General features: G+C 44.6%; 2 protein-coding genes across 3 annotated transcripts; both read left to right on the forward strand.

The window, feature by feature from the left end:
• Positions 1 to 1,243: 1,243 nt before the first annotated feature.
• On the forward strand, positions 1,244 to 13,476 carry LOC143819316 (alcohol dehydrogenase 1-like). The gene is made up of 9 exons (XM_077300805.1): positions 1,244 to 1,426; positions 3,670 to 3,771; positions 4,034 to 4,172; positions 5,340 to 5,427; positions 5,557 to 5,776; positions 7,845 to 8,105; positions 9,510 to 9,645; positions 11,443 to 11,581; positions 12,986 to 13,476. The coding sequence occupies exons 1-9, from the start codon at positions 1,409 to 1,411 to the stop codon at positions 13,008 to 13,010; spliced, it is 1,128 nt and encodes a 375-aa protein (XP_077156920.1). The 5' UTR covers positions 1,244 to 1,408; the 3' UTR covers positions 13,011 to 13,476.
• Positions 13,477 to 15,169: 1,693 nt separating this feature from the next.
• On the forward strand, positions 15,170 to 24,379 carry LOC143819317 (alcohol dehydrogenase 1-like). Of its 2 annotated transcripts, none has more exons than XM_077300807.1 (9): positions 15,170 to 15,400; positions 16,889 to 16,990; positions 17,965 to 18,106; positions 18,751 to 18,838; positions 18,929 to 19,148; positions 19,285 to 19,545; positions 20,830 to 20,965; positions 22,459 to 22,597; positions 23,986 to 24,379. In XM_077300807.1, exons 1-9 carry the CDS (start codon positions 15,383 to 15,385, stop codon positions 24,008 to 24,010), a joined length of 1,131 nt encoding a protein of 376 aa, XP_077156922.1. In that variant the 5' UTR covers positions 15,170 to 15,382; the 3' UTR covers positions 24,011 to 24,379. The 2 variants fall into 2 exon arrangements, with proteins under 2 accessions (XP_077156922.1, XP_077156923.1); XM_077300808.1 differs by having other exon boundaries at positions 15,283 to 15,423.
• Positions 24,380 to 26,876: the final 2,497 nt, after the last annotated feature.

The following is a 26,876-nucleotide window of genomic DNA, read 5'->3' on the forward strand; positions in this document are numbered from 1 at the left end:
GTATGCACACCAACAGCCTATGAAACGTTGAAGAGATAAACAGAATATTATTATCTTGGCTAAACTTTTTCTGACGGTAACTTTTTAATATTCATCCTTAGCCTTTGTACTGCCATCCATGTGAGATTTTTCTGTACGCTTTCTGGTATTGGCTAAGATTTCCCGATTTCCCCTGCTGTGCCATTGCAATGTTTTTATTTTTAAAACAAAATCAGTAATATCTATTGCACCTGGGACCTCGACTGGGTGGAAAGGGGGCATACATTTTTTTAAAACAAACAAATAAATATAAAATTATAAAAATCTATTCACACAATCTGCTACCTCCTCTGAATTCCCATCTTTCACTTTTTTTGAAAAAACAGTAAATCTCTATCCCTTTTTGTGCAGGCAAATCTCCAAAGAGAGAGGGCTAGAGACTTTTCAGAAAGTAAAAGCACACCTAAATCTAGCCATGTAACACCTGGCCACTAGGGATTCCAGACCACCACCTGGCAAGCCTGGGAACACAGAGAACACGGCTCAGACACAAGGATAAGAGTTTCCAGAGCTTTGGCTGACACACTGACATCACATCTGGATTTTTGTCTGGATAGGATCTTAACATATCTTGCAACTTTACCTCTGTTCCCACAGTTCTCCCATCAGCATAGGGGCAAGACTGGGTGCAGACAGGAGAATGTCCACCAGAAGCAGGTCAACAGAATGCCAAGTTATTTTTTATACCCCATTTTTTTCTACCAGAAGGAGTCTAAACGTAGCTTACAATTGCCTTCCCTTCCTCTCCCCACAACAGACACCCTGTGAGGTAGGTGAGGCTGAGAGAGTCCTGATGTTACTGCTCTGTGAGAGCAGCACTATCAGAGTTGGGACAAGCCCAAGGTCATCCAGTTGGCTGCATGTGGGTGAGTACGGAATCAAAGCTGGCTCGCCAGATTAGAAGTTGCCTCTCTTAACCACACTGGCTTTAGGTGAGAGACATTCAGAATTTTTTTTTTGTGGCCCGATAGGATGGTGAAGGATTTCTAGGCATCTGTTAGCCTTAAAGTTTAATTCTGCTTCCCTTGACCTGACATGATAAGAAATAGGATTTAATTGCCTCTCCACAATATGCACCTAAGTGATTTCCTTAGTGGTAGTCAAAGCACACTGCACTACCCAGAGAAACTCCTTGGTCAACCAACACAAATCCTTCAGAGTTTAAAAAAAAATTAAATAAATAAAAAGACAGGGCCCGCACTGAGAGAGAGCAGAGGAGTGGCTTCGGTCCATGGGGTGGAACTTAGGGAAGGGTGTGCAAAAGTGAGTCAAAGTGTTCTTTTGCAACAGGAGCTTTCAAAGACAATCTTCAGGCACCAACCAGAAAAGGAAGACCTCCTGAAAGTCTGCTGAAACTAAAGAGGCCACTATGAGCACGGCAGGGAAAGTAAGTAAACAACCTCTTCTTGAACCCAGAGATTCGTGACACCTTTAAAAAGAAAGATTGCACTTTCACCCAGTGCAAATAGTCAAGGGTGCTTGCTAGTCCTGAGAGAACGTTAGTTCACCTTTCTTTTTAGAAAAGACTTTAGCTATACCTGTTTGTCAAGTCGTAGCTCATTTATAGCACCCCTACAGGGTTTTCAAGGCAAAACACATTCAGAGGTGATTTGCCATCGTCTGGCTCTGTGTCATGACCCTGGTATTCCTTGGTGGGCTCCAAATATTGACCAGGATCTACCCTGCTTAACAAACGTCCCATCTAATTCCTCCCCCCTTCTGAGCAGACCAGTTCACTTCCTAAGCAGAATATAACTGCTGTAATCTGAAAATGGGTCATGGGCAGCACAAGACCCTGCATGACTCCGGATTCCTGCTGCGTGGGGTTTCCTGTGGGAATGAGTGGCAGCTCACACACACACCTTAAAGGGAACGCTGCTTCCAGGATCTGACAGGATCAGGCTGGCTTGGGCTGTCCAAGTCAAGTCACAGTTCATTAGTAAAAGGGTAGGAAGGCAACAGCCCTTATGATATCTGCTCTTGAAGGAAACAATCAGGGCTTAAGCTAACGTTTACTTTTGTATGGGGTTTGCTTTGTAGTCTACAACGTTTGAAATGGGAAACCCCTTGGGTAGTTTGTCAGAAAGGTGGGATACAAATGTGGCAAAAAGAAGGGGCACCAATATCGGTGCATTGCTTAGATCAGGCTTTATCCACCAGGGTTTTGTGAACCCTTGGCCTTCTTGATGGCCAAAATGGGTGGAAGTTAATTAATTTTTAATATGTTTTTTTTTTACATTTGTTAACCATTTATCGGGTGAGATGACCATATGACCTCCGCCCCCCCAATGGCCGATGATGGACCTGCCTCTCCTCTCTATGGGGCAGAAGGGCAAGGTCTCAGCTAACTGCTGTCAGCAATTGATTATATATTTGCCCGTTCTTCTCTTAATATGGACATATTTATTGTATGCCAAAGGTCTCCCATGCAATTCAATCCCAAGTGAACACAAACAAATCCAGTTTGCTGTTTTCTCTGGAATCTTTTAACCATTTGCATTATGCTGTATGTTAATTTACTCTCACACTCTACCTATAAGTTTGAACTGATTACTCTCATTCTATGACATTGTATCTGAGGAAGGGGTTATGCACACGAAAGCTCATACCTTGAATAAAACTTGCTGCTCTTAAAGGTGCCACAGGACACAAGTCTTAGAGCAGTTCCTAAAACTTTCTGTAGCTGGTGACCTCTTCACATCCTTGGGGATCCTGTTCTATTAGGTGGGAGCCACAATTGAAAAGGACTGTGGTAGGTGCCAGAAGGCAGGGGGCAACTAGAGGTCTGCAGTTGCTGCACAGGGACATATGGGAAGAGACATGGGGCCTAGGCCATGAAAAGTTAAAAATTAAATTCAGAAATACCCTAGCAGCCAATGTAGCTGTTTTACAATAGTCAGGGTGTGTTGCCATTGGCTATCCTGACACAATACTCCGGGCGCTGAATTTTGAGCCAGTTTCTGAGTAGTCTTCAAGGGCAGCCCCAGTATTGTACTTAAGATCAACCATGAGGTTACAAAAGCAGAGGCAGGCTGGGCAAGTCTAAGAAGAGTGAGAGTTGGTGAGCCGGATGCAGGTGATAGAAAGCTTTCTTAGTCACTACACCCACCTGCTTTTTGCACAACAGGGCTGGGTCCCCATGCATGCCCCAACTTTTCCCCTGCCAAATGCATTCCAACTCAAGTAAGTAGGCCCTTCAAAGCATCTGGTCTTATCTCTAACTTCATCCATATAAAGAAACATCGTTGGTTTCTTGTAGAAACACACCCAACACAAACATAACCAATTGTGTCTTCTTGAGATTTATTAAATGCAATCCTAAATAATTTTACAACCAGAACGAGGTCCCAGGTATTCAATCCCGATTTCTATGGCTTCTTCAGTGGTTGCAGTTATATTGAATACCTTATCCCTGCCTTGCCTGCATTTTTTGCATTGAACACAAATTTTCTGCAGGATAGTTAAGTGGAAAGATAGCGATAAGTCAACGTTTATCAGAAAGCTGAGTGACAAGTCAATGGAGTCCAAATCTAAACCCGACTGCATGTACAACAGAGACACCCCCCCCCCGGCTTTGTGTCCTCAACTCCTCTAGTCACATGGACAACTGCTATTTGGTTTTCTTTGCAGGTCATCAAATGCAAAGCCGCTGTTTGCCTGGAGGTTAAGAAACCATTGAGCATTGTTGAAATAGAAGTGGCGCCACCAAAGGCTCATGAAGTTCGCATTAAGGTAAGAATGACAAGCTCAAGATTCACCAGTGAAGATTTAGAAGAAGAAGAAGAAGAAGAGTTGATTCTTATATGCATGTGGGGGAGTGGGGAATCATACCCGGCTCGCCAGATTAGAAGTCCTAACCGCTACACCAAGCTGGCTCTCTACTTGACCCTACCCTCTATTTAACCCTACGTGAGCAGACTTCTGTATTATAAAGAAGAACAAAGCCTTGTGCAGTCTTATCTTAACTCCAGATTTACCTTTATCTTCACTCCAGATTTTGGCTACAGGAATCTGCCGCTCAGATGATCACGTTATCAGTGGCTCCTTCCATTCACCCCTTCCCTGTATTCTTGGTCATGAAGCGGCCGGAGTGGTGGAGAGTGTTGGGGAAGGAGTTACCAGCGTGAAACCAGGTAAGCAAAGCCTATGTGTGTAAAAAGGAAATCTAGGGGCAACTACAGGACTGAAGCTCCTCCCCAGCAACAATTTAAGCTCAGCAAGGGCTATTCAGAAGCAGCTTAAACCCACCTCTCCACAGCTTCACCAGCGAAAACTCACTCCTCCCCTGCAATTCTCTATAGAAAAATGACCGGCTGGGGGAGGGTGGGTTGGTTTTCATTGGAGAAACCACATTGGAAGGAAAGATCTAATCTCTGTTGGAAAACCAGCATGAGGAAGCAGGCTTTTTCATTTGTTTATTTTATTAAATGTATAGACAGCCCCTCTCTGCAAGTAGTTTACAACATGCTAAAAGTCTACTTAAAATACAGTAAAGCCTACTTTCCCAGCACTCGCCCGTATGTCCTGGCTATAATATCAATGGCCGCTATTCAACAGTGGGGTGTTTTGAGGAGGGAAGTTTCAGAGAAGGAAGGATGGAGGCTTGTTGGATTTCACTTGCTAACATGGGCTTTCCGTCTATATTATTTTCACCTCTGTGCTTAAAGCAGCTTGAGGGGAGTAGCTTTGCCTGGGGAAATAGTGTGGTGGAAAATAGTTAACCCTTCTTCCCAAAGCTGGTTTGCCAGGATGGGCAGAATAAAAGCCAAATAAATAAATGGATGAATGAACGAACGAACGAACGAACGAACGTAGTCTATGGTGAAGTCTATGGTGGCTTCAGAGGCTAAATCACATGATCTAATGATGGATTCCTGAAGTCATGTGCAATTTGACCAAAGCAGGCTGATGGTCCTTTTACCTGTACATTTCCCCTCCTGATCTGAATTGGGCTCCCTACATGCCTAAGAATTAAGTTTCAACCCAGCATTTCTAGAGGACATCTGGTTCAACCTAAGCCTGGGATAGACCAGTATTTAATAATGTAAACAGTAGAACATTAGTTAGACCCTCAGACTGAGTGTAGGTGAGGTCGCCGAGTCAGCATGCTTGTGACTGCGACGTTCCTTTCCATTCTTTCCACCAAGGATAGCCCCTGTGAGCCATGTTGCTATCAACCAGCCACTGGACTGACTTCACCTAGATGTGCTCCTAAATTCCGCCATCTTTGTGCTCTCCTTCATGCTACTGGCTTGTATCAAACCTCCAGAGATCAATGATATTCTTCTTGTCATCCCCAGGAGACAAAGTCATCCCGCTTTTTGTCCCTCAGTGCGGTGAATGCAGCACGTGCTTAAATCCCAAAGCCAACCTGTGTACCAAAAACCAGTGAGTTTCTGCAGCAGCAGTGATCAAAGGACTGGTCTCCTAGGCCTTGCTGTTCCTATCCATTCCTTTTATTGTCTCCTTGATCAAAAGAGCAACCAACTAACTCCCTCTTTCTTCTGTATCTTTAAGACTTATGGATTGTAATGGAATGATGCGGGACGGCACCAGTAGGTTCACTTACAAAGGGAAGCCGCTGTACAACTTTGCCAACACCAGCACCTTCACAGAATACACCGTTGTGACTGAGGATGCCGTTGCCAAAATTGATGCTGCAGCTCCTCCAGAAAAAGTGTGTCTGATTGGCTGCGGTTTTTCTACTGGCTATGGAGCAGCCCTCAAAACTGCACAGGTAGGGATCAGAATATAAGCGGGGCATCTCCAGTGTGAGAAAACCAGGGTGTGTCTGGAGCCAGGAGGACATGCGGACTGTGGCTCAGAGATAAGGCTCCCTTCCCTGCCTTATTTTCATTTAGCTTGTGGCCAACTTGGTCTGCCACTGCTGCAGCCAATGTGGCACAGCAATTAAGAATGTTCAACCCAGGTTCAAATCCTCACTCGTGCTATGGATGCTTGCTGGGTTATCTGTGTGTAAAAAGGAAATCTAGGGGCAACATGGAAAACTACAGGACTGAAGCTCCTCCCCAGCAACACTTTAAGCTCAGCAAGAGCTATACAGAAGCAGCTTAAACCCACCTCTCCACAGCTTCACCAGTGAAAACTCACTCCTCCCCTGCAATTCTCTATAGAAAAATGACCAGCCTTATTCACCTCAGAGGGTGGTTGTGAGGATAAAATGGAGGGGAGGAGAACAGCGTCAGCCACTTTGGCACCCCTTGGGGGGAAAGGGTAGGTTGTTAATGAGTTAAATAATAAACTATTTACTAACAATTAGCTGGATTAGTTATTCACACATCAGAATCATTTCAATTAGTTATTCATTACCATTAATATGGTTCCTGTAAATGAAATAAAAAATATCATTGAATGTGGCCTAATATTAGGATTGGAAAACCTTCTGAAAAGTGATCAGGTATTCCTTTTGTGTCATGAGGCGCTCTTCCTCCCTCACAAACACGGCACTTCCATGTTCTAGCCTTGTCCAGGTCAGACTGGGAGAGGAAGACAGGTGCCTAGAGGGAACTCTGGAGAGCCTCAGTTCATGGGGAAAGCTGTCTTTCCACGTGACTGTCTCTTCAGTGTCTGTCTCTCCATAATCCGATCTGGCCTGGACAAACCGAAATGGAACTGGGCCCAAGCATTTCCATCTACTCCTGTCCAGAGACAACTTCAACCTTGGCCACTAGCTGAAGCCCCAACTACAGTAAGGTCTATTTTCTGCTAGCCTTGCCCAGGCAGGTGTAAACAAGAGCTTTTTCTGACTTTGAAATACCTGCTTCATCCAATAAAAAACCACAAGTGGGGTGGCTTCCCATCTCAGTTCACTTTTAACATTGGCTTTTATTGTGGTTGTCGAACACCTCAGAGGGCTTGGAGTTCTCCTGGAGTTACGACTGATCTCCAGCTCATTCCCCCTGGAGGAAAGGGTATGGCATCCAAAACCCACTGAGTTTCCTTTGCTCCCCAAGTGCCACTCTCCTCAGGAGCCACCATGAAACCCTCAGGAATTTCCCAAGCTGGTTTTAGCAAGTCTACTCTGGGTCCTCCCAATCACAACAATGTGTTTCCAGTCGTTTGCTCATAATCATTTGAATACGTTTTAATTTCACAATGAGGACTTTTAACGGGTCTAGCAATACTTTTTAAAAACTTTCCTGCAATTTACAAATAAACAAAAACATGGAATTTGCTGCCAGAGGATGTAGCGATGGCCACAAGAATAAACAGCTTAATAAAGACCTAGATTTGAGTCCAGTAGCACTTTAGAGAACAACAAGATGGCTGGGAGCCTGGAGAGATGCCACCTTCCGCCATCTTGGAACCTCGGCTGGGACACTCTTGCCAAGCCTCAGCATGGAAGCCATATCCTCCAGTCTGAATGGAGATGTCTCTGCTTCCCTGGTAGAGGGCATCTTAGCACTCACAGCCCCTCTACTGTACTCCTCCCTGGCTTGGATTCTGGAGCCTCTTTTATACCCACGTTCCCCCGCCTAAGACTGCCTCTTCCTCCCATTGTACTTTAGAGGTAGATTATCCTGCTCCGCACAGGAAAATCCAGCTGCAAAAGCACACTGAAAGTGCATTATCCTACCTATGCATAATGGGCCCTGGACAAGATATCTGACAAAAGGAGATTTGAGTCTCAAAAGCTTATATTCCAAAAATGTTGTTGATCTCTAAGGTTATACAGAACTCAAATCTAGCAATTCCAAGGGAGATAGAAAAACAATATTGCGTTGAAGATATTATCCATCACTGAAATTCTCAATTGATGCTATGTTATCTTTATGGTGATTTAGGTGGAGCCTGGTTCGACCTGTGCTGTTTTTGGTTTGGGAGGAGTTGGTCTCTCTGTAGTCATGGGCTGCAAGGCTGCGGGAGCTTCCCGAATCATTGGGGTCGACATCAACAAGGACAAGTTTGCCAAAGCCAAGGAACTGGGTGTCACTGACTGTGTCAACCCAAAGGATTTCGATAAGCCCATTCATGATGTAATAACTGAAATGACCAAGGGTGGTGTTGACTATTCTTTCGAAGTGATTGGGCGTACTGACACCATGGTATGTACGTTAAGATATCATTGTAGTAGTGGATATAAGAAAAGAAATAATTATGATGATGATAGTTTATTTCCAAACCCTACCATCCCCAAAGGTTTAGTTTGGGTGACAACAGATATAAAAACACTGATAAAATAACAACAATTAATATTAAAACATTCTGCATTCATTTAGTTCAGACCGCTTCTAATTTCCCAATGTACACTATGGTGAAGACTTGGGAGGCCAGAATTTCGGTGTCATTCTTGGCTTCAACCACAGGCCTGGCTCTGATTTATAGGACCTGCGGAACATCCCAACTCCTGCAGGGCACTGATCTCTCCAGGTTGTTCCAAAATTGCCCTGGCCCTGGTTGAGACCAGTTTGACATCCTTGGGGCTGGGAATCTTGAGCAAGTTACCTTGGTTTGACCTTACGCTCCTTAGGGGAACGAAAAGAGTAATCAGGCTGGCTGATGACATTATCAGCCCACACCAGTAAACCAATTGCAGTCTCAGCATTAATAGGCCAGACCTTGCTTTAGTGAGGCCCCACTCCAAACTTTTGGGGGATTACAGAAAATCCCCGTGCCTTGGGTTCTGCACCAATAATCTGCTGCAGCCCTTCAGATTTTTTGAGATGAGAACTGAAACAGGACCTTAAAGGAAACATAATGCAAGCAGTATGGAACTGATGCTGGTCAGAAATGAGGGATTCTGGAGGAGATGGCCTTGTCTCTGTAGATGGAGTTCAGTTGTCTCTGGCCAAGCACAGATCCTGGAGGTATGCTTGAACATTTAATTTCTTTTTGAAAAGCAGCTGTATTTGGTCTGTAAATACCCCTCTGCATGGGACATGGCTGATTCGGCCATACAGATGCATGCTGTTGCCATTTCTAGGTAATATAGGTAATATCTACTTAGAGTAAAAGGTGCCTATGTGGTCACTTCCTGGGACAAACTGACAAAAACACATGATGTGTGTCTAAGCAGGGGCCTACAAGCAATTTATAGGGAGGGGACCTCTCATTCCCCCTGCCTTTCCTTCCTCCCCTCCCCCACTCCACCATCACTGCTCTGCCTTCCCTCCATCCACATTATTATGCCTGTCTCCCCAATTCTCAATCCTATGACCCCTGTTCTCCTTTCCTCTCCTTTCCTTTCCTTTCCTTTCCTTTCCTTTCCTTTCCTTTCCTTTCCTTTCCTTTCCTTTCCTTTCCTTTCCTTTCCTTTCCTTTCCTTCATGCTCTGCTTAGCCCCCCTCCCCATCTTTGTTGCTATGCCTACCCCCACCATGCATTGTCTCCCAAGTTTTTAGGAGAATTTTCCTTCTGCGTAAATGGGCCCAATCCAAGGATATAAGTGTTCAGAGATGGGCCCACCATTTCCTACTAAAATGTAAGATGCACTTTGATTTTCACTCTAGACGGCTGCCTTGGCTGCCTGCCAGATGAACTATGGAACCAGCGTGATAGTGGGCATGGCTCCGTCGTTATCGGAGATCAAATTTCACCCAATGCTCCTCTTCACTGGCCGTACTTGGAAAGGATCCATCTTTGGTGGTAAGCACGATATCAGGCCTCCATATCCAGCTTGGTTACTTCCCTCTGGTGGTTTTCTTTTTCTTTTTGTGCTCTTATTGTTATGGCACTTTTTTAGTTAAAAAAAAAAGATGACTAAGAGGGGACAAGATAAAAAGTTGAGAAAATGATGCACAGCTTGAGAACGTTTCCCTCTTCCCCCGTAACACTAGAACATGTTACACTAGAGCTTGAACACTACAGCTTGAACACTAGAGCTTGATGTCATTCAGTGAAAATGACCGACCATACAGTAAGAACAGAAAAGAAGGCGTACTTCATGCGATGCAAAATTTGTTTATAAATTTGATGCCTCATGGTAAAAGTGAACACTATTAGTTTAGATGGCTAAGAAGAGGATTAGATACGGCTGCAAGCTCCTGGTTGGAAAACTGGAGATTGGGGGTTGGGAAATGGGGAGGGGAGGGACTTTAGTTGGGTATGATATAGAGTGCACATGTCAAAGAAGCTATGTTCTCCAGCAGAACTGATCTCTTTTGCCTAGAGAGAAGTTCTCAGACAGGGTATAGAATTTCCGTGTCAAAGTTAAGACCGTGAGAAAAGGTGTGGTGCAGTGGTTGGGGTATCATACCAGGGCCTGTTCTGCACACATAGGATAATGCACTTCCAATCCACTTTAGAGGTAGATTTTCCTGTTCCGCACAGGAAAATCCAGCTGCCAAAGCACATTGAAAGTGCATTATCCTATGTGTGCGGACTGGGCCTAGAACTGGGGGGGGGGGGAATCTAGGGGAAATTAGCTGTTAAGCTTCCATGGCGAGCCTGGGGCCGACACTCATCCTAATCTATGGCATCAGCTCAAAGGGATCAAATAACAAAACCAAATTCTAAAAATGTTCACATAGTCAAATGTTATGTTTCTGAAATGATGTCAAATCTCAAATTGGTAGGAAATGTCATATTCACTTTGGTGCTAAAACACTGAAGTGCAAGCCAAAGAACCTCTTCATGGCCCATTAAGCACGGCCGCCGAAACGGCGATTTCGGGTCACATGGAAAACGCGGAGGGGGAAGACGTGACGCATACCGGTTATACACGGGGCGGGGCGCGACGGCGGCAAAACCCAGAGTAACCGATTATGCACGCGCCGATCCGGGCGCCGCTTCTGGTTGCGCCCCGCTCACCCGGAAGCTGCGCTTTCTTCCGCGTTTCACTGACGCGGCTTTTTCGGCGGCATGCACCGAAGCTGCAGCCGGTTGCAGCCGGCTCCGTGCGTTATCCGTGATTTTAGTCGCCGCCATTCCACCCCGAATGTGCGCTAAAACCCCCGTGCATAATGGGTCCATGTGGGCATATTCTCGGTATGGGAAGAAAACTTCAGAGAATTACTCATCTACTATGCAGTAACTCTACTTTTCAGGTTCGTTCTGTGTAACGAGACATTTTCACGATACACACAGTTATTGGCTGAATCAGGAAACACATATTTTCTATGTATACACAGCTTTGGTATGTGCAAACACGTTCCCTAATTAATCTATCTTCTGCTCTCAAATAGCAAAGCTGTACATACATGGAAAACATGTGCAGTCCAATTATGTGAAGCTGGCATAGCAAAGCAGGGTGGATGTGATTACACTACCTGTAATCCTTTCTAGCAACCGGTAGCCCTGCAGCAATAATCTTCTGCCGCATATTATTGTGAAACACTTTCATGTTGTAAATCTCTGGGAAAGCAAAAGATCTGTAACTAGTTGCTATCAAACAGCATCGTTATTTCAGTACTGTGTCCTAATTATGTACTTTCTTAACTTCAGGCTGGAAGAGCAAAGAGGCTGTTCCTAAACTTGTTTCAGATTTCATGACAAAAAAGATCACTCTTGATCCATTAATTACCCACACTTTGCCTTTCGATAAAATCAACGAAGGTTTTGAACTGCTCAGATCAGGAAAGAGGTAAGACTTCCTTTTCCATCATCATGGTTATAAATGCTTCCCAAAGTGAAGTTTAGTGAGCTTCTAGTAGGACGAAGCCAGCAGGAAGAACAGTTAACATGTCAGATTAGAAACTGTGAGACCAGGTTCGAATCTCTGCCTGGCCATGAAGCTTGCTGGTGGACCAGTCGCTGGCTCTCAACCTAATCTAGTGAAAATGAGACAGCCAGCCTCTGCTCCATGGAAAGAAGGCAGGATTAAAAAACATACTCGGTGGCTTGGTAAGGAACTAGACACATAAAACTGGTTGAATAGTCATTCCCAGTCATTCCCCAAATGAAGTTCAGAGACCCTAAATGATACTAATGGAGGATTTTCAGCCTCCCAGAACTGTTCCTCCCAGAATTCTCTAGGGGAAGCTATGCCAGTTAAACTTGTCTTGGATTGATATCTGTATATCATGCAGAGAGGCCAACAAAAGATACCTATTCCAACAGCCCCTATTTAACCAGGGCTACCCCTGTTTTCTGCCCCCAATAAGCCACTGCTTGAGTTTTATCCTTTGAGAGATGCATTTCCAGATGTTGCAAGGTATTCTGCACTCACTTTTTTCCACTGTAAATATTGCCAAATTCTGGTTGATTCAAATCCTTCCTTTTCCCCAATTTTAAACATGTTGCTCTTCTGCATTTGCATTGTCCCAATATTCTGTTTCCTTCCAGCTTGATTGGGGGGGGGGGTTAGGTGAAGCTCTAGCCTGCATTGAATGAGCACAAGGCTGGAGAGTGCTTTATTTCCTGCCTTTTGTTTCCTGATGATACAGCTAGAGCAAGCCGGGGGAGGAGCTTGTTTATCTTTCTTTTCCTGCAGGGGTGGGGGGAGGGGGGAGGTAGCAGCACAGAGAACAAGGAGGGGATAGTAAATCCAAGAGGCAAATCTCTGCTCATAGAAGTGTGGGTTTTTGAAATGCAGTCCCTTTAAAACAGATCCCAAAATGAGGGCATGTGGAGGAACAGGCTCTCCAGATTAGAAACTGCTGCTCTTAACCAGTACACCAAGCTGGCTCTACAACGGAAGGCATTTGTGTAATTGTAGCCTGGATACAGCCACACATAAGACATTTGTAATTTTAATCTGGTTTTATATAGTATTAGGAAAAAATTTAAACTGGAAACCTTGTAGTATTCACTGAAAGTGCTAAACATCTTAAAGAAATTTTAGATCCTGTTCATTTCAGTATGAAACTGACCACTTTTGAAATCAGTCTGATGTGCTTAATCTTTAGCCAGATTGTTCCTGCTCTCTTATTTATGAATGTTTGAAAATTGCCTTTTGATCTTAATTTTCAGACATGTTAGGTATTTGTGCTTTGACAAACAGAACTGCATTCATTATCCCTAATTTTAAATTTCTTCTCCCTTTCAGTATTCGCACTGTCCTGTTATTTTAAAGCTCATGCTGAGCAAGGAAAAATACGAGAGAGAGACCTTTGGCAGCTGAATTACCTTGATCAATAGATTACATTTGGTGCAACAGGAAATATGTGGAAATGTCTGAATTCTGCTGTATCACCAGATCTGGGAGCGATGGCACCTTATCTCATAGCTCTATTCTAGGACATTTACTTGGTACATAATGAAAGACCACTGTAAAGTCAAGGTCCCGGGGAAAAGCACAGAGGGGGAAAAGCCATAAATTTCATAATGGAAAAAAGGGGATATTGAATGAAATGTTGAAATTGCTCTGGGGAAATAATTTACCACCTTTTAACATGATTAACAATAAAAATAATGTTCAGCTTTCTCAGTGGCACATGAACCATTAATAGCTAATAAAGCTATAACTGCAATTAGTTCATTTGTATATCTTGACATGAAATGCTGACAGTTTGTAATAAAGCTTTCACTTTTAAGATCTCACTGACTTACATTAATATTTTAATTTTTCCCCATGCAGTTTGGGACACTGAAATAAAAATATAGGTGGGAAGAAACAGCTGATATGATCCTAAAACATATCAGGACACACACACACACACACACCATCCCCAACTTATGTTGCCTGCTTCAAAAGTATTTCATAAGCCTCTTAGAGAACTTTAACTAATGGGTTAAACAAGGCATGGAGTCGTTCCTAGAGTGAAACATCAGCTCTTTATTTAGATCACACCCCAAAACTGAACTCAACAGTGCATCACCCAAATTTATATACAGTCCAAGGTTCCCACCAAAGCCCTTGATTGACCCCGTGAAAGTCCCCAGGTTTAAACAAATTGGACCAGTTAAACAATCCAGTGGCAGGTTGACTCCTGTGTGCTAACCAATGGCATTACATGTCCCTGCTGTTTGAATTGCAGTTCCCGTTCTGTGGGTCTGCTTTGCCGCATACATGACAGTGTAATCCAGGGGTAGTCAAACTGCGGCCCTCCAGATGTCCATGGACTACAATTCCCAGGAGCCCCTGCCAGCGAATGCTGGCAGGGGCTCCTGGGAATTTTAGTCCATGGACATCTGGAGGGCCGCAGTTTGACTACCCCTGAAATCCAACACCTCACAAAATACTGAACTGAACATATCCTTGCAATCACATTTGAGAGGTTTATAATTATCTTCTAAGCCTGCTCAGGGATTCCTGTTTCAGAATTTTGCTAACTCTAGCCAGGTGTATAACTGAACTCCGTAGTAGTCAAGCCAGCTAGTACCTGAAAAGCCTTGTCTGGGTCCTATATTTCAGACTGGGCCTGTAGTGTGCTTTCCTGCTACAGAAAGCTCTGCTTCTCCCTGCCTTTGCTCCCCCCCCCCCCCCCCCCGTTTCATATGGAATTGGTTCTGATTGACGTGAAATCTCCCCAATCTCATGCTTTGGCATTTCAAAATTGCACTCGTTTCTGGTGCCTGGCTATTTTGATTTAATAAAAGAAAAGGCAATCCACTGCTTTAGTTTTGAACTTTGGGATGAGAGCCGGCTTTGTGTTTGGGTGGCCCTCGAGACCACCAGCACTCTGCAGAGCCATCTTATCCTGGAAACAAGCAGCATTGATTCCCCCCAAATTTCACTTGATAAGGTTGTGCCTCTGTCTAAATGGCATGATTTAAAGACTCATAGCTTGCTTGCTATTCAGAGGGTTCTATCTGTATGCAGCTTTTGACATATTGAGCCTTCGGGGAGGGTGGTATATAAATCTAAAAAATAAATAAATATAAAATAAATAAATATATACAAGCCCCCTTTTCAGATATTTGATTTTGACATACCAACCATGCGTTGGATTCAATACGCTTTTTGTATTATTTCTTTTATTTAATCCTTCTTGGGAGGAGGGTTAACCCCTTCCCCCCCGCCGAAAAAAAGCCTTGTGCACGGCCTTGTTCCCCAGCTTCCGCCTCCCAAATATCCAGGAATTGGGCAACCTTGGAGTTGTCAACTTTGCAACGGCAGCCTAACCTCGCAGGGTTTTTGTATGAGGATAAAATGAAAGGGAGGACCACAATGTTGTTAGACGCTTGGGTTGCGCATGAAACAGAAAAACGAGCTATAAATATATTTAAATGAAGAAAGAAATGTCTTCCAAGCAGCCGAGCGCTTTGGCCGCAGCAACGTTTTCCCGATTCGGGAAGCTTGACTCCAAATCGGGACCTGCGATAGTCCAGCAAAGTAATTGACTACATTCCCCAGAATCCCTCACGGCATACCTACGGTCAGCCGTGCAGTCCCATTCTGTGTAGGAATTTCAGCGCTGGGAGCGCGATTCATTGTACAGCTGATTAGCCGAAATCGGGACAGAGCTCCAAACTAATCGCGCGGAGAAAATATTAAGCAAGCATGGGCACGCCTGGAAAAGTAAGAGGAAATCGCTCTCTATGGTGATGCAATAATTTAAAAGTTATCCCCTTCGGGCCCCTATCCGCTCCCCCACGTGTATTACGGAATAAGTGACTACATAATATGTGCGCATGCATGCTCGTGAGTAAAGTCCACTGGCTGTACTGTGATTTACTCCTAAATAAAGAACTTGAGCAAAGTATGCGTGATGGTGGTGGAAGGTGCTATCAATTCACAACATACTGCTCGATTTTCGGAACCCCCAAATATTTTAAGTCTTGAATGCTTCCCAAGACTATCAGTGGAAGAGGTACTTTAAAGACTGTGTATTCCAATTTACTGGCCTTAAATACACACCGAGAGACAAATATGAAGCTATCTGTGTTCCCAAGGAGTGAAAACCATAGGGAGCAATTCTAGCAGATCTGTTAAGAAATCAGTGTTATCGAATGGGGCTTACTTCCAGGAAAATAACCTGTCAGATCTTCAGAATTGTGGGCTGAAAGGGAGAGTAGAGGTGAACACCTGACAGTCTTGTGAAAGGTCTCAACCTTTCCAGGCAGCATCAGTGGTTGGGATGAAACAAATGACCTTAGTAACTGAAGCACTGTTTTGGCGGGGTTTATTGTACTTCCCCGCCATAATGCCCAAACAACTGACCCTGGATGGCCCATCTCTTTTTGGGTGATTGTGATCCTTCAGGCAGCTGGTACATTTCAGCTGTGTCTTCCCCATCCATGCATCCTGCCCTGCTTGAGAATGAATAGGTTTTAATGGGGATAGATTTTTAATCATTTTGAACCATATTTATTGTATCCTTGTATTGTTTTTATTGGTGTATTTTATATGCTGTTAGTTGGCCCAAGTCTTGTCCGGGGGAGAAGGAGTGGGATATAAATTTTATAAGTAGAAAATCTCAACAGATCTTGGAAGCTAAGCAGGGTCGGCCTTGTCAGTATTTGGATGGGAGACCAGGGCTGCTATGTAAAGGAAGGCCGTGACAAACTACCTCTAATCATGTCTGGCCTTGAAAACTCTTTGGCATCATCATAAGTCAACTGGGACTTGGGGGCACTTCGCACTCGCCTACACACACCATGCCCAAACAGGCAACGCTCCATCCATACCCTGGAACATTTTAAAACCAGAAAGAAGGAAATATAGTGCTCACCTTCCTTTTTGATCTCTGGTCTCTTTCCTTTATTTAACCAACCTCATTAACCCTGTATGCTCAGTGGCACAATAACTTAGTTCCCAGTGACAAATGTTGACCTGTACATGAGAATGTCCATTGGAATCAACTCTGTGCTGTGGGGCTGTTTCAGAACAGAAGCCATAAACTGAAATTTTCTGAATAGTTGTTGTGGAATGGCCCAGGCTAGCCTAGTCTTATCTGATCTCAGCCTCTAAGCAGGGTCAGCCCGGGTTTGTGCTTGGATGAGCGATTACTTTTTGTCGGAAGGCCATAGGAAGAGGCTGAAACTTTCTTTTTTCCTCCCCAAACAGGTTCTAAAGTGCAAAGCTGCCATTGCCTGGGGAATCGGCCAGCCCCTTTCTATTGAAGAGGTGGAAGTTGCCCCACCAAAGTCTCATGAAGTCCGGGTGAAGGTAAACAAGAGAGTTTGTAGCTTTTGTCTATGTGCACTTCAGCTACGTACCTTCTTTATAGATGTTTATCTTGTGTTTAGCTTTCATTTGCTCGAGCTGCTTGTAAAAGAAGTTGTCCTAGATTTTAGTATACATGCAGGGGTGGGAGGCTAAAGGAAGGGAAACACCTAAGTAGGTCTACATTCCAACTTTGAAATTAAAGAAACCAAACAAAAAGCATGTGACTGCCCACGTAATCCCCACATGAGGCGCGCCCAAGGTTACCCAGCTGGCTGCCTGTGGAGGAGCAAGGAATCAAACCTGGCTCGCCAGATTAGAAGTCCGCACTCTGAACCACTACACCAAGCTGGCTAGAATGGAGTGGGTGGAGAAAAGAGTGCCAAAGGTCCTCAAGGACACCCTACGAGGAAAGGCTGAGGAACTTGGGAATGTTCAGTCTAGCATGGAGGCAGTGGGGGGAGCATGACTGCTTTGGATAAGTATCTGAAAGGCTGTAGCTGCCTTAGAGGAAGGCAGGAAGCTGTTTCTATTGGAAGCAGAGGAACGGGCTTCCAATAATGGGTTAAAATCGTAGATGGAAATGTACCAGCTGGATATTAGGGGGAATTTGTTTACACTAAAAGAAGTTCAGCAGTGGAATCAGCTGCTTAGGGAGGAGGTAAGCTTCAAGCAGGGATGCTTTAGGCTGGCCCTGCATTGAGTAGACGGATGTACTAGATGGCCTGGATGGCCCTTCCTTCCAACTCTGTGATACTTCATACAAAAGCACATGACAGTTCAAAGAGAAGGAAATGATGACACTGGACCCTGGGTTCTTCTGCATGCAAAGCATGCCCCTCTCCAGAAGTTATTGCCCATCTTGATTCCGGAGGATTGAATGCATCAGCCCAGGCTCTGAGCAGCCTTTCACTAGTACCAGGCCACACGTACGTTATCGTTCGTGAGGTTGACCCAGGATTTTCGTTTTCTTACAGATAATAGCCACAGGGATATGTGGCACGGATGAGCATGTTCTAACTGGCTCTTTCCCTAAAGTAGAATATCCTGTTATCCCTGGCCACGAAGGAGCTGGAATTGTGGAGAGTATCGGAGAGGGAGTGACCTGTGTGAAACCAGGTATGTGGTGGAAAGTAGGAATAATTTACAATGTATTTAAGGATCGCCCGCAGTCAGCCATTGCCATGAGAAGGTCATGTCCAGTTAAAGAAGACTGAGAGTTTCCCAGTTCCTCCTTTCTATTCCAATGTGCTGTTTATGATCCAAGGCAGGCTTTCTCAGCCAGGGTTTCATGACACCATGGGTTTATTGATGGCCCTGGAAGGGTTTTCTGAATGGGTGGGAGTTGATTTTTTATATATTTTTTCTTAATTTGTTAAATAATTATCATGTGATATGATATCATGTGATATGACCAAATATGGTCATGTTGACCTACCCACCCCTCTGAACATGGCCAATGATGGGCTTGGAGGGGGTGGGAAGGGGAGGGGCCCCAGGTGCGCTTGTCCACAGCTATCCTTCCCAACCATATTCCGCAGGGAAGCACCACTACTGGGATTTCTCAAGGCCTGAAGTATGTTTCAGGGGGTTCTCAATGGTTAAAAGGTTGAGGAAGGCTATCTGCATTGAGCAGTCTGCTTGGCCACTCTGGAAGTCCTAGGGAAGGTCCATGTGTGGCATCTTTCCCTTGTAAGAATTCCTATGCAATAAGCTCTTGTGATCAGACACTTCTAGTTCCCCCTCCCCTCTTTTATTTCCAGGAGACAAAGTGATCCCCCTTTGCCTGCCTCAGTGTGGAGAATGTAACTCATGTCTGAAATGGAACACCAACTGTTGCCTGAAAACCCAGTGAGTTTCTTTGGAAGTTTCTCTTGCATTTCTCTCGGTGATGTACAGCAGGGTTCCCCCGCTGATAATTCTGAGGTCTCTCTAAAACAGCCTTTGCAACCCGCAAAACCTGATGCCAGACAAAACGAGCAGGTTCACCTGCAAAGGGAAGCCAATTCATCACTTCCTTTGGATAAGCACCTTCTCGGAATATACAGTCATGCCTGACTCCACCGTGGTTAAAATTGATGATGTTGCCCCTCTGGATAAAGTGTGTCTCTTTGGCTGCGGCTTTTCCACCGGTTATGGGGCTGCCATCAACACAGCTCAGGTGAGAAGTCATGTGCTCCTCGAGGGGTCCGTGGTGGTCTGTTCACTTCTCTCAATGCAGAGATTCCTATGTGAATGAGAGGACCACATGCTGTGGTTAGAAGCTAACCTGATTCCCTTTTCTTGTGGCTGTGCAGGTCACACCTGGGTCTACCTGTGCCGTCTTTGGCTTGGGAGGAGTTGGCCTTTCTGTTGTCATGGGATGCCAGGCGGCAGGTGCATCTCGGATCATTGGGATTGATATCAACAAGGAGAAATTCGGAAAGGCTAAGGAGCTGGGAGCCACGGAATGCCTGGCTCCTCAGGATTACAAGAAGCCTATCCAGGAGGTGCTGGTTGAAATGACGGGCCATGGTGTTGACTACGCCTTCGAAGTTGTGGGATGCTTGGATACATTGGTACGTGCTGTGTTTCGATCAGTGATTTCCAGCTCCTCCCTCTGGGCTGGATCCAACCAGGTGTTCTGCAGAGAACTTTGATTGGCGGAAACAAACAAACAACCCCCCCCCCCCAAGGAATAACAAACTTTTAAACAGGTGCAGTTTCCATAGAAGCTAAGTTGGCTCTTAATATAGCCAACAAATCCTTGGCCACAAATCCATTATAAGAATAGGGTCCTTTTCACTAATTATAGCTTTAATGCATGGGGTAGTCAAACTGCGGCCCTCCAGATGTCCATGGACTACAATTCCCAGGAGCCCCTGCCAGCGAATGCTGGCAGGGGCTCCTGGGAATTGTAGTCCATGGATATCTGGAGGGCCGCAGTTTGACTACCCCCGCTTTAATGCATTGTTGCTCATCTAACTCAAAAGAATTTCCGTTTCTTCTCATGACCAGCTAAAGAGCAACGATAAATCTGGGACACTCCAGGAATATATGAAATTACCTATCTGGAACGGGACACCGAAGCTTTGCCACTCTGGAAGTCTCTCAAAAGAGGACTCCACAGAAAGCTGCCCTGAGTTTAATTTGAGGGGAAGATGTTTAAGCATGCTAGTAGGAAGGCTCCTTTTAAGAGAGATGCATCCAGTATTTGGAGTCACGATGGGATAGTTTTATATAGTAAGGGAATGTTCCAAAATCAAGGAAAGCGAACACTTTTAGCAGAAGAGTCCAATAATAGTGCATCTTTCTGCAGGTGAAAAAAGGAATGAGCCCTCTAATTTGATATTGTATTTTCCTGGAACCAAAATACTGTAGAGCAACAGTGGTTGCTACCTGTGTTGCGGACAGTGAGGAATTAATGTAGAAGAAGAAGAATTGGCTTTTCTGTGCTGCTTTTCTGTACCAGAAGGAGGCTCAAAGTGGCTTCCCTTTCCTCTTCCCCACAACAGACACCTTGGGAGATAGGTGAGGCTGAGAGATCTCTGATATTATTGCTCTGTGAGAACAATACTATCAGTGCTGTGACTAGCCCAAGGTCATCCAGCTGGTTGCATGTGGGGGAGCGGGGAATCAAACCCAGCTTGCCCGATTAGAACCCACTGCTCTTAACCACCACACCACGCTGGCTCTGGACACCCACCAAGTGGGATCTGGACTAGCGAAAACCGAATCAGTGGTGGATCCAACTCTTTCTCCCTTCTTCAGGGCTGCTGTGCCGGGCATCCTCAGCATCACCAAGCCATTCCTGTGCACAACAGCACCCTATTGAATAGTAAATAATTGACTCATTCCATTAGACAGCTGCTCTGGAATCCTGTCACCTGGGCTGTGGGGTCTGCGTGATGGTTGGCGTCCCACCCCCGGGCTCCCGCCTCTCCTTCGATCCTTTGCTGCTTTTTACAGGACGCACGTTGAAAGGGAGCTTCATTGGAGGTACGATTATTATTTATAGTTCTGTGAACACCAAACAAACCACTTCCACGTTCAGGACTGCAGAACAGTGACAGAGCAGTCATTGTAGTCAAGCGTAAAGAAACAGGAATGCTTACAAGCCGGGCATAGCACATCACATGGCTTTGACATATATTTGCTATGTTTTGATGGGTCGGAGATCAAGGTCATTGGACATATTGCAGGGCAAAACCATGCATACTAAAGCAGCCGAATTCCTGTTTGGCTGCAAAAGGGTTTTGTTTTTTCACATGGTTATGATGCTGCTGGGTTGGTACAGCCAGCACGCGTCAAGCATAAAATGCTTATTTTTAACTGTCGACGCTGGTGTTAGTTTTTCTGTGTATTTCACCGATTTAAGGAGAAATTTGTGTTTACTCCTTGGAGTGTCAGAAAGATGAGTTTCCGCATGAGTGTTGTTGTTTTTTTAAAATCTCTGTTGTAAGAAACAGCCATTGCAGATCAAACTCCACAGGCTGCATATCTGAGATTCACTGGTAGGGAGAGTCTATAGTTCAGTGATGGACCATTTGCTCAGAATGCGGAAGGTCCCAGGCTTAGTTCCCAGCATCTCCCATTAAAAGGAGCAGGTGGCAAGACTTCCACTTGAGACCTTGAAGAGCCACCGCCAGTCTGAATGAACAGTTACTGACTGTAAAATCAGAGTCCAGTAGCACCTTTTAAGACCAACAAAGATTTATTCAAGGCGTGAGCTTTCGAGTGCAAGCATGCTTGCACTCGAAAGCTCACGCCTTGAATAAATCTTTGTTGGTCTTAAAGGTGCTACTGGACTCTGATTTTATTGTGCTGCTTCAGACCAACGAGGCTACCCATTTGAATCAGTTACTGACTGTGATAGACCAGTGGTTAGATTCAGCACGGCACCTTCCTGTCCTCATGGGTGCTCAGTTATTTATTCGCTCCTATCCCACGCTGTCTGTCTTGTTAGCATTTCCCACATTCCACTTTGATACACAAAGCAACCCAAATTATGACATAAATGACGTGGAAACCAAGTAATACTTAAAGAACTGAACAGTGTGCATACTTAGCAACCAATATGCTTTGAAAAGGTTATCCCCCCCCCTGCTTTATTAGCACAGGATCCTAAGTGGTGCAAGCAAAGTCACTCTTGAGGAAAGCAGCTTCCCTGCCTCCCTCCTGCCATGGCAGCCTTCTCTTCCCCTCAAAAGGGTGATCCTGCAGAACTGTTTCCTCCTTCCCCTTTGGAACCATGTTGGGGGCCAAGAGGCTGCAGCAGGACTGGGGAATCTCCTCTGCCAACCAAAATGCCATTCCATCTGAAGAACCTATGTGGTGCTGATGGGACGTCATCCAACTCACCATGCTTACAAAAGCCATTCCCACAAGTTCCATGTTAGGCTGTATTTGTGCTTTTGTAAAAATGACCTTTGCAAGACAAACATGACAGTACAAGTTGCGGAGTTTGAGGCAGTTTGTTTTTCTGTTCCCAGGCTGGAAGATGAAAGATTCCATTCCTCAACTGGTGTCCAGTTACATGGAGGGAAAACTGAAAACAGATGTTTTAGTTACACACACATTGTCATTCGAGGAGATTGGTGAAGGGTTCAATTTGCTTCGTGCTGGAAAGAAGTGAGATTTCCAGCTTGTCGTTACTTGCTTTTAATGAATGCAGATTCTGTGCGGAAGCCATTGTAGGTTGGTTCATGCTTTTAATTAATTAGAATTTGGTGCGAAATCCAGTACGTCTAAGACAGGGGTAGTCAAACTGCGGCCCTCCAGATGTCCATGGACTACAATTCCCAGGAGCCCCTGCCAGTGAACGCTGGCAGGGGCTCCTAGGAATTGTAGTCCATGGACATCTGGAGGGCCGCAGTTTGACTACCCCTGGTCTAAGAGAACGAGAGAGAGATGCAGCTGTTAAATTAAAATGCCACTTGTTTTGAAACAAAACTACAGTCTCTAAGGCTGTGTTAACCAGACACATTTCAGTAAAGTGTTGATTTCATTCTTGACAAGTACAACGAGTACAACAGAACAAGTGTCCAGCAGCACCTTAAAGACTTAACAAAATTTGGGGCATGATGTGAGCTTTTGTTAGTCACTACTGCCTTCTTCAGATCCCTGAAGCCCTACTGGACTCTTGCTCTACTGCTACAGACAGACTAACACAGCTACCGAATCTTGATGGTTCCTGGATAGCTGAGCTTTCTCACAGAGATGCAAAAGGGTACAAATGCGAAAATATTGACACCTTATTTGTAGATCACCACATTGGTGGCTGTCGGCTAATGTAAGCTGTTCGGTGCGCTGTGATGCAGTCCTTCCACTGGGGAGAGGGATGAGCATTTTTAATACCTGCCAAGTTTTGTCATAATGTAAGGATATTCTGTTTTTTATGCTTTTATGTGGGTTTTTTTATGATGTGACCCACCACAAGACGGCTTGCGTGGGTGGTGGGTTATAAATTTTACAAATAAATAAAAAATAAATAAGTAAAAGCAATTGCCAGACAGCAAAAACCTTTAAATCAGTGCAGTAGGACTGAGATTAAATCCTGCTTAGCATCCAAGTTCTTATGAGATCCAGCCAGCCTGGGCTATCCAGGTCAGGGTATAAATACTTAGGGGCTAAATATATGTTTGTTTGTTTGTTTGTTTACTTGCTTGCTTGCTTGCTTGCTTACTTACTTAGATTTCTATACTGCCCATTTCTTTTCAGCTCTGGGCGGTTTAGCATCTGACCCCATAGTGAGAGGTGCTCTACGATGGTTCTGAAACCAATTGGCTAGCAAAACTATGTAGATGCTGCCCTAACTGCAGGGCCTTGAAATAAGACCCAAGAACTTCCTTGTTTTCTCCTGGAAGTCTCCCTTCCCACAATTCCAAGGTTTTGGCAGCTGGGTCTGTCATCAGCATCATCAAAATAAAATAATGGCATGAGAATCCTAAAGTAAGACTGCTGTTTCATTTTCTTCTGCCACAGGATTTGCAAAATTAACTCTGGTTCTTCTCTTTCAGCATCCGTATTGTCCTGCTTTTTTAAGCTGCTTTTGGCCTGAAGTATCTCGTGAACAATGCTGACATTCCCGGATTTTTTCTTGATACTTTATTGTGTGCAATATATAGCAATTATTGACAGCATCGAGAGCTGGGTTTGCTTATCCCCAGTTACTTAAAAATTCCAGCTCTGGCTCTGAATGCTGAGAAATGAGCCTCAGGAATGGGAATTTCAAATGAACACAGAGAGGCATGAAACCAGCCAGTGGAAAGTTTATTTTAAATTATCTGATCGTCATGAGGAATCATTGATGCTTATCTTAGAATCAGGCACATTTTTGTTTCACGGCTTATGTACATATTTGGTTGACAGACTGGTTCATGGCGTATCGTAAGTAAAAAGTTCATAACAGTCTGCTCCCTCCTTGAGAGTTGTTCTGGGTAATTCTTTCTTTGGAAAAAAAACAAAACTCTTTATTCTTGTGTCTAGAGAGAGATCCCACTACCTGCTTTTTTAATGCCCAAACCTTCTGGTGAACATTAATAATTTGGGATCAGTTGTTTAGAGCTATCTTGTTGGAAACCCCTTGAGCATGAATGTTTGGAACCTGTGAAGTCTGTGATCTCTGGCATCCTTCTATGGCAGGGGTAGTCAACCTGTGGTCCTCCAGATGTTCATGGACTACAATTCCCAAACGCTGGCAGGGGCTCATGGGAATTGTAGTCCATGAACATCTGGAGGACCACAGGTTGACTACCCCTGTTCTATGGCACAAAAGCATAATCCCCACTTTGCGGATATAAAAGCCTGGTTCCTGGAAATGATTCTTGGGAAATGACCAATTAATTAATGATGGTATTTTTGTTTTCATTCTCTGTGGTCAATGAGTGACTGCTAAATAAATGCTCTATAAGAAAATGTCAAATATCTGGCAAGCTGGTAAGACCAATAAAGAGACCACATTTCAGTGTAGCCCCAAAGACATTGAATGGCTTCTAGCAAGACTCGATTATCTCCAATGTGTACTTCAGCAATGCCATTGGTTTATATTATAGGGAGAGTATAAAGTCACTTAGCGTACTCAGAAAACACACTTTGCAAACATTAAGTCATAAGCTGGCATCTTTCTTCCAGAAGCTTAAACAAGACACGATGCAGCACAAGCCACCTGGGTCTTGTCCAGTTGGGTTGGATCCAGACTCAACTTTCCAATAGCAGAATAGAATTTCCTTCCTCTTTCCACTGCAGCTAACTAATCTCCGTGAAATGCTGTTCCTGAGTGATAAGGAACCCTGAGGAATGACATGAGGGGGCCTGCAGCAGGAAGAGGGAATTGGTCAAACCTGCCTATTTAATCTGGATCTGTCCCCTTATGTGGTAGTCGTGTGCTATGAGAGCTTTAAAGATGGTGGTAAACCCTTTCCCTTTTTTTCCAGAAATTCTTTTAAAAATTATTTTTCACATAGGACGCCAGTCATACAGCCCCTAGGGAGGCAGAGGTCACTCTGTCACTCAGACTACCCTCCTAAGCCCTTTACACCCTGCCTGTAGACACTGATCAGTGGACAGACCAAAGGGCGTAGGCCTGCTACTTTCACATCCAGTTTATGAGTAAACTTTTCCACTGGTGGAGAAAAATTTATTTATTTGTTTGTTTGTTTGTTTGTTTTATTTAGATTTCTATACCGCCCATTTCTTTGCAGCTCTGGACGGTTTACACTGAACATTATATAACTTACATGGAACATTATACAGACTATAACATCAAACAACTTTCAATAAAACATCAAAAGATTACAAAACCACATTTATAATATTAATAACTATTAACAGTTACTTTGGGAGAGTCCTGGGTGGGCGTCTGGGGGGACCAGCGGGTGTTCTGTCGGTCGGCCTCAAGCAAATGCCTGGTGGAAGAGCTGCCTCTTGCAGGCCCTGCGGAACTGTGGAAGTTCGGGCAGGGCTCTGATCTCCTCAGGGAGCTCGTTCCACCAGGTTTAATACAGAATTTTTTAAAAGTTAATAAAATACAGAATGATTTCATAGAGCCTGTACAGAGTGCAATTCATAATTAGTTGTTAATATTTAGACAATTTAACCATCAACATATATACTACATATTCGGGGGTGGACAAACTGTGGCCCTCCAGATGTCCATGGACTACAATTCCCATGAGTCCCTGCCAGCAAATGCTCCAGTCAATGGACATCTGGAGGGCCACAGTTTACCCACCCCTGTATATTACATCAGTGGTCCCCAACCTTTTTATCACTGGGGATCGGTCAACGCTTGACAATTTTACTGAGTATTTTGCCGAGGGACGTCGCCACTGCCTGAGCCCCTGCTCCACTTGCTTTTCCGCTGGCACCCCTGACTTCCCGCCACCCGCTGGGGGGGCAATGCCAGCAGCATGGCGGCCGCTGGAGAGCACCAAAGATGAGCCGGCGGCAGAGTGGCAGGACAGCCCCTGAGGCAGCAGCCGGGGAGGAGGAGGACAAGGAGGAATTACGGCCCGGTATCGACTGATCGACGGACCGGTACTGGTCCCTGGACCGGGGGTTGGGGACCACTGTATTACATGATCCCAAAGGAATCTCTATTTAAATTGTTTTTTAAACAGGCATCAAAGAACATACTGATATTTCAGATTCTTTTTAGTTCCATTCCCATACACACACTTAAACAGAGCGAGCTGTTTGGGCTTGTCCTGGCTCTTATCTACATGACCGTCTGCCAGAAGACATTCGCGTATAACCCATTAGAGCTCAAGAGTTTTCAGTTTTGAAATCCATTCAGCTTCTTTCTGCAACTGAGTTCTGTCATCCTGCCTGTCAGAGGTGAACAGAACCCTAAACTAGAAGTCTGTGAGGTTGTGCTCTTAAGAAATGTGCCACGAGAAGAGTACCAGCT

The sequence above is a fragment of the Paroedura picta genome, chromosome 10 (genome assembly GCF_049243985.1).
Source record: "Paroedura picta isolate Pp20150507F chromosome 10, Ppicta_v3.0, whole genome shotgun sequence".
In the NCBI taxonomy this organism is placed as follows: Eukaryota; Metazoa; Chordata; class Lepidosauria; order Squamata; family Gekkonidae; genus Paroedura; species Paroedura picta.

Bases quoted from the DNA above. Each gene is read 5' to 3' on its own strand.
- LOC143819316 (XM_077300805.1), top strand. The intron at 3,772-4,033 runs GTAAGAATGACA...TCTTCACTCCAG, and splicing joins CTCATGAAGTTCGCATTAAG to ATTTTGGCTACAGGAATCTG. The intron at 8,106-9,509 runs GTATGTACGTTA...TTTTCACTCTAG, and splicing joins TTGGGCGTACTGACACCATG to ACGGCTGCCTTGGCTGCCTG.
- LOC143819317 (XM_077300807.1), top strand. The intron at 18,107-18,750 runs GTATGTGGTGGA...TTTTATTTCCAG, and splicing joins AGTGACCTGTGTGAAACCAG to GAGACAAAGTGATCCCCCTT. The intron at 18,839-18,928 runs GTGAGTTTCTTT...TCTCTAAAACAG, and splicing joins AACTGTTGCCTGAAAACCCA to CCTTTGCAACCCGCAAAACC.